The sequence below is a fragment of the Notamacropus eugenii genome, chromosome 1 (genome assembly GCF_028372415.1).
Source record: "Notamacropus eugenii isolate mMacEug1 chromosome 1, mMacEug1.pri_v2, whole genome shotgun sequence".
Lineage (NCBI taxonomy): Eukaryota > Metazoa > Chordata > Mammalia > Diprotodontia > Macropodidae > Notamacropus > Notamacropus eugenii.
The window spans coordinates 558,375,296-558,382,799 of NC_092872.1; the positions used below are offsets into that span (position 1 = coordinate 558,375,296).

Below are 7,504 nucleotides of genomic sequence, written 5' to 3' on the forward strand. Positions count from 1 at the left end.
AGTCAATGTTCCAAGGTCCTTCAATTCGAACATTCTATATTCTGTTCTTTTATCCCTAATATCCCTTTCAAATGGACAAGTTCCAATGCATGCATGTGTTGAGCAATCAGGGATTGACTTTGCAAAGTGCTCTGGAGTCGGAATTGAATTGCAGCATATCCCATGAAGCATTTATGGAGCTGCTCTGAGGGCCTTCCTAATCCCCCCAAACCCAGGCATTTTCAGGGACATATGTGCTCAGTGCTGAGGACTTCATGCTTTGGATGAAGCAATCCCTTGGCCCCTAGGACCTCTGCAGAGGAAAGCGAATGTGTTAAAAGAGGCTTGTACACTGAGTCAGAAAGAGCCAGCCACCAATCAAAAGTCTTTAAGAAATAACTTCCTCTCTGGCTATATTTTTCCTTTCCCCTGACCTTGAGGAATGAAACTCCAACTCCTATTCCTCCTCCTCCTCCTTCTCTGTCTCTGTCTCTCAGTCTGTCTGTCTGTCTATCTGTCTATCTATCTATCTCTATCTACCTATCTTTCTCTGTCATATACCAAGGCTGAGTCAGTATCTCAAGTTCTGGCTGAGTCTTCTGTTTTCTGTTTCTTTCTCTGAACGCAGGTAATTTAATAATCTTAATAGCAATCCTGAGACAGACATTTCTAGCCAAGTAGGTAACAAGTTTGAGGAGCAGGAGGCTCCTGACTCTCAGTCAGTGCAAGAACACTGCAGGAAGTGCTCTCCATAACTACCACAACACTTCTGATGAATGAGAAGATGAGCCCAAGCCCTGGCACACAAATGGGAGGAGCTTTGAGGAAGGGATTTGTTTGAATGCTGCAGAGCTAACTAAGGTAAAGCTCTTTGTCACATTAAATGTTACATGTTTTAAGTGTCAACCTTTCAAGACCATATAACAGTTCTGAGCTACTGTAGCATATTCTAAGTCTTTGTTAATGTGGGCTTATAAATCTTTTTTGTTTTTAACATTTCTTTTGTATTGAGGAAATAAATAACTCATCTTCATTATATATTGAACAACGTATCATATATTAGGAAGAATTTAATTTAACCATGATCCAAAGTTGAGCTTGAAGTGATTTTTTTTTCCCCTGGAGGTGATCTCAGGCAAGTTTCCCCTATAAAAAGGGTTAGATGATCTCTAGGATATCCCTTTAGATCTAAATCTTATGTCACTGTGATTCAGAATTAGTCACTTTATTTACTAACTTAATTTTGCCTAACATCCATCTTTCTGTATCTCAAACATCAAATTTTTACAATTAAGTTTTTATAAATACTGGTGTAAGTGCCTGGCAGAGGGGATTTTAGTAACTATGTTGAGTTATTCATTCCCATCATCATAGTTACTTTGAAAATTATGACAAGATTACAAAGCTAATTCTGATCTTGAACTTCTGCAAACATTTTCTATGAAACACTGTCAGTGTGTCTAAAATATCAAGGCATTTGATACTGATATTTAAACTCCTACGAGAGTCTAATTCCACACTTACTAGTTAGCAGTATACACTTACTTCCTTGACCTTTTTCATCCTTGTAGGTTTTCGAGAAGCTATGTGGAAATAACTGCAAATAGAAATAAGTATAATTAGAAAATAATATTTCAGTAGATGGACACAAACATGATAAGCACCCTTCCTAACATGAAAACAATTGGATTTCTGTTTGTTTAGGTTGGCAGTGAGGCAAAGTTGAAATTGAGTCTCCTTATCTTGACTGAGTAGGAAGTGCAACAGTCACTCCTAGGCCCAGTCCCAATGGGTACGGAAATTTTAATCTCTGTTCCCAGAGAACTCACCATATTGGTGCTGGCCTTAGTGCAGACATCTCACCAGCTCTACCCCACTGAAGTTGAGATTTTCTCAGCCCAAGCAATCCACCAGCCTCAGCCTGCCCCTGTTGTATAGATTACTGATAACTGCCACCATACCTGGCTTGGTGTGATAGCTTTAATAATGAAATAAGCAGCATTTTAAATAAAGAGGACTTCTTTGAAAATCTTTGGCAAATAATGGGGAAAAAAGCTTTTTCATCCTTCCAAAAAACTTGTAGGCTCATAATTATAATTGGGTTTTTTTTTTTTTGGTAGCAATTTCATTTCCCAAGAGTCATAGACTTTTTTCTTGAAGCAAGGAAGTTACACCCTTAAAACCCAGATCAGAGTCTGAAGTGATTTAAACACCTGAAAAAGCCACAAACAATCGAATATATGAATGCATGGTGATAAAGCCCTTATTCAGCACTTCCTTTGTGCCAGGTTCTGTGCTAAGTGATGGGAATATTTAGGGAATTAGGCAGTCCCTGCTCTCAAGGGCATTAACTTACGTCTCTAAGGTTTAGAGAGTGTTTGGCCTATAATGGCAAGTTTTATATAATGTTTTCCTAAGAACAGCCCTGTGAACTAAACAGTACAAGCATTCCAGTTTTGTAGATGACGAAAGTGGAATTCCAAAAAGCTAAGTGATTTTCCCCAAGTTAAATAGAAATTAAGGACAGAACTGAAACACAAACCCAAGCCTCCTGATTTTTAGCTCACTGTTCTCTTCACTACACCAGGTCATTCCACATCCCAATCATTTTCAAAACATGCCACCTACTCCAGGTCTCCTTCTTTCCTTGTCTCCTCCTTATCCCCCTCTTCCAACAAAACCTTGCACTATACTGGGCAATGAGAGGTGAGTTTTCACCATATCATATCCCAGACACACTCAAACCAAGCTATTAGGTGAGTGTGCCACACACACCCCTTTCTAGTTCTGCTTTATGCATTGTCTTTCCTCATTTGACTCTAAAGTCCTTGAGGGCAGGGACTGCCTAAATTCCCTAAATATTCCCATCACTTAGCACAGAACCTGGCACAAGGGAAGTGCTGAATAAGGGCTTTATCACCACGCATTCATATATTCGACTGTTTGTGGCTTTTTCAGGTGTTTAAATCACTTCAAACTCTGACCTGGGTTTTAAGGGTGTAACTTCCTTGCTTCAAGAAAAAAGTCTATGACTCTTGGGAAATGAAACTGCTACCAAAAAAAAAAAATAACAGTCGTAATTATGAGCCTACAAGTTTTTTGGAAGGATAAAAAAGCTTTTTTTCCCCATTATTTACCGAAGATTTTCAAAGAAGTCCTCTACAATTAATTTAGTCTAGAGGATTTGGACAATAATTGGGTATTGGATGGATTTTTATAGTTTTTGTCTTTCAATTTAGTCTTTTCAAACAATGATTATGACAGGTAGCCCTGGAGTGGCTAATACTATTACAGAGTTTCACTTCTAAGTTCATTTGCTAGTCTTGACATTGTGAAGAAATCTTCTAAGAAGTGAGAAGTTATTTAAGCTGCTTAGTGGCTCAGTAATTACAAAATATACATTTCCAACTAATTGTACCTCACTGAGATAAATGAAAATCAAGCCAAAATTATATGCAGAATCTTCTTCACAAAAATGGAATTTTGGGTATTGTTTACATAAGAAAAAAGTTAAGGAAACATTGAAAAACAAATTACTGTAAATGCTAGAGTTCCTCTTCAACGACAGTACTGTTTGCTCACAAAGAATGGAAGCTGTGAACCAGAAATCAGGAAACCTGAGTTCAAATTCCAGTTCTGCCAAGCAGGCAAATATTATAATGAAGAGGGCTCCAAGGTCATACATCTCTCCAGAGACAAGATTCTGTTTCCTTTTCCATGGAATCATAGAATGTCAGACCTAGAAGATGCTTTTGAAATCCCTTGGTCCAACACGTTTACAGATGAAGAAAACTGAGGCACAGAGAGGTCAATGTGACTTGACCGCTGTACTCAGTCCTCTTAGCTTTCCATTACAACATGTTACCTCCTCCACTCACATCTCAAGTTACCACTTTGTTCTAAATTTATGGCATCTATCTTGTTGCTCTACTAATAGTATCTTTGTTTCCATTCACAACTGCTCTTGCCTGAATTTTGCATTCCATCACCACTTCTGGCCAGGTTACCTCCTGGGCCTGGAATGTATTCCTCATCCTGCTTCTTCAAATCTAGTTTCTCTCAAGGTTCAATAAGGAGCTTTTCCCCATTCCCTCAATGGTCTGTGCCCTCTCCCAGCTCCTCAGATTAACATGTATGTATTTATTAAGTTATATTTTGCATTATCCCAGCAGAATGTAAACTCCTTAACAGCAGAAACTGGATTTCATTTTGTCTTTTTTACCCCCAGCACCTAGCACAGTGCCTAGATTTAGAGCTAGAAGAGTTCTTAGAGGTCATCTAAATCCAACCCTTCCCCCTTCTACAGACAAGGAAACTGAGGCCCAGAGAAGTTAAGTAATTTCTCCAGACAAAAAGTGGTAGTACCAGGGTTTGAACCTAGGTTCTCTGACTTCAAATTCATCACTCTATCATGGCATGTTGTATCTCACAATAAACACATATTGAATTGGGTTGGATTAAATGGGACAAAGGGATGATATATAATTTCACTTACAACTGAATAAATGACTGGGATGGGGGAGAAGGTTTCAGCTTGAAACATTGCCATTAGATCCCATTTTCTCCTTACCTGGAAAACATTTTTGGAAGGATGAGAAAATAAATTTCCTACAGTCTTTTCATTTCAAGCATAAAGGACCAAAAAAAAGTGAGCTATAAAAAAATCGTCAGGAAATAAGACAGAAACAAAATCAGCTGAAACAGATAAAGTGGAAAGTATTTTGTTGATATAGTAAAAAATAATTGATTAAGAACCGACTTAATTCCTGCTGATAGACCACTTGTTTTATACTTTACATTGAACTGCTTTATAGCTTTCTAAGCATCATACACACACACTCACCAAACCTGCAAAATGGACAGTAGCCAGAATTATATTCAATTTACAGATGAGAAAAGGGAAGCTCAGAATAGAGAAGTAACTTGCCCAAGATCACCTGAACTATAAACAACAGAACCAAGTCCCAATTCAGGTCTAATTCAAGTCCAATCCACTTTTCTTAGGCTATGCTACTCACTGGTTGGAACCATAAAATGCTAAAAGTAAATGGGATACATTCATTTTAATTCTTCTATGCAACATGACTAATGTGAAAATGTGTGTAATAAGAATGCATGTGCAGAGCCCATATAAGATTGCATGCTGCTTTGGGGAGGGAGAGGGAGAAAATTTAAAACTTATGGAAGTGATTGTTGAAAATTGAAAACAAATAAATTGGAAAAAAAATTTAAGTAAATGGTATATAGAACATTCAGTGTCAAAGGTACAAGAGAAAATAAGATGTAGAAGAGACCCTAGGGATAATCTAGTCCAATCTCATATTTTACCAAATTACAGGATTCTTGATGATCAGAAAAGATCAGAACCTGTAGAACGCTGTAGAAGGAAGTGACATGAGTTCTGGTTTTATATAGTCCAATGAAAGGAATAAAATATGGCACCATTACACTAGTCTATTTGTTAATATGTGCTGAGAGCAGTCATTAGAAAGGAGTCAAGATAATCAAGGAAGCTTCTGGTTGAGTTTTGAGCAGTATTTTGAAAGACTGTGGCATGGATAGCACTTTGTGAAGCACTATGTGAAACAGAGCTACTATTATTATGAGAAAGGAGACATAAAGAGAATAGAGGGGAAAAGATCTGGGAGAGCCTAATCATCTTCATGAATTCAAATCCAGTCTCGGACACTTATTAGCTTGTAACCCTAGGCAAGTCACTTAACCCCATTTGCTTCAGTTTTCTCGTCTGAAAAATGAGCTGGAGAAGGAAATGGGAAAACATTCCAGTAGCTTTGTCCAGAAAATCCCAAATGGAGTCAACACTGAACAACAACAAAACAAATTGACAGACTACAATTTTCACTACTGTTAGGGAACTGAATATGAGTTATCATAGAATATTAAGATAAGATCCTAGAACCTAGCATTGGAAAACCTGGGCTCAAGTCTTAGTTTGACTTTCCAGTTGCACATCCTTTCCAGGCCTCAGTTTTCTCATCTGTTAAATGGGCTCAAACCCCAGCCCTGCTTCTTTATTCTCACGTTGTCACTTTCCCTCTCCTCAGCCTCATTTTTCTGATGTGTTCCATGACAGAGTTGGACTAGATGCCCTCTAGAGTCTCTTCCAGCTCTTAATCCTAGCACAGTAGTGTATATTTGACACATAATCCAGTGCTTAAATATTTTCCTTAAGCAGGTCCCTTACTGAAGAACAAAGCTGAAGCCAGTAGTGATGTCTAGATTCTCCTTCAATCCCCAGAACCGTGCTGATCCATCGGATCCAGTGTCTCCTCTCTACTTACCCCCGCCCCCGCCCCAGGCCCACTTACTCCAGTTTCCTGAACCTTTCTCTCCCAGCTGCTACATATTTGCCTCCTTGATGCAGCTCTTCCAGATCCTGGACCAGGTGTCCATCACAGGGCGTGTAGAGACGCCTCACTCCGAAAGGCACTGCCACCATCTCATTCAACTGAGACATCAGGGCTTCAAAGTTGGGGACCCGCTTGCGATTGATCACAAACTTCTTGCCCACGTAGAACTTGTCTCCGTTGCGGTACACCAGAATGGTCCTGGCTGGAGTGGTGTCCAACAGGTGGTGAGAGTAGTAGGGTCCTTGGGTGCCCATGGTGGGTGGGGGAGGGGAGGCCAACTATCCAATCAACTAAGAGACATGTACCTCGGAAAGGGCCCCTTCTCCTGTCCTGCGGCCCCTAGTCCTCCAAAGTTCCAGCCCCCGTGGGGGCAGAGCTGGGAGGGATAAGGTTCTGAGTGATGGGCAGCGGTGAAGTCAGCTCTCCCAGAGAAGCGGTTTGGAGAGGTTGCTTTGGGCCTCGACTTTTCCTTGCCTTGCTTTCCCTTCTCTCTCTAGGTGGACCCGGGGTCAGAGAGCAGGGGACTAAGCTGTCTAGCAGCGACAGCAGGAGCAGCGCCTGAGACTCTGGTCCCTGGAACATCACTTCATGCCTGCGGCCGTGGGGTGAGCCCCGAGTGCTGGGCAGGACTCTCTCTTGCCTGTAAAGCCGCCCCCCGGCCGCAGCAGCTGCGGAGGATGCTGTCGCCAGCTGGGATCTCGGGTGGTAACAGGTCTGGCGGTCAGGCTGGGGTAGGGGCCGCTCTACCTAGGCGCCCCCCGTCCCCGCCCATGAGGGCCGGGCATTGACGCGGGCTAGGAGCGATTGTGACCGTTCGCTTGGGTGGGACAGCCTAGGTAGAGAAAGAGAGAGGCCCTCTGCGAGGGGGTGGACACAGAAGAGGAGGAAAGGGGGGAGAGAGTGGGAGTAGGAGTGGGGCGGAATGGAAGACGCGGGCGGTGGGATTCAGCACACCAAGGGAGCTCTCCTAGGTCGTCTGATCCAGTTCCCTACGGTCCCACTAGGTGGGGAAACTGAAGTCGGAAATGGAGATGTGGCTTGCTCCTTGGTCACACTGCCAGATGGTAAGGGATCCCATTCGAAATGGTGGGAGACACGGAGGTGCCGCATGAAGGGCTCTCAACTTGGAAACCCTGCACCTTCATCCACATCTT

At 41.7% G+C, this 7,504-nt stretch overlaps 1 protein-coding gene across 5 annotated transcripts in view; it reads right to left on the reverse strand.

Moving 5' to 3' along the window:
• The window catches only part of DCDC2C (doublecortin domain containing 2C), a 188,322-nt gene extending 181,199 nt beyond the window's left edge, over positions 1-7,123 (reverse strand). The window contains exons 1-2 of one of the 5 annotated variants that reach the window (XM_072634294.1): positions 6,309-7,123; positions 1,525-1,576 (exon numbers count right to left, since the gene is read on the reverse strand). In XM_072634294.1, the coding sequence (XP_072490395.1) occupies positions 1,525-1,576; positions 6,309-6,604 (348 nt within the window). In that variant the 5' untranslated portion in view covers positions 6,605-7,123. The remainder of the gene's footprint in view (positions 1-1,524; positions 1,577-6,308) is intronic. The other 4 variants (XM_072634296.1, XM_072634295.1, XM_072634297.1 and 1 more) reach the window with 4 other exon arrangements.
• Between the last annotated feature and the right edge of the window lie 381 nt (positions 7,124-7,504).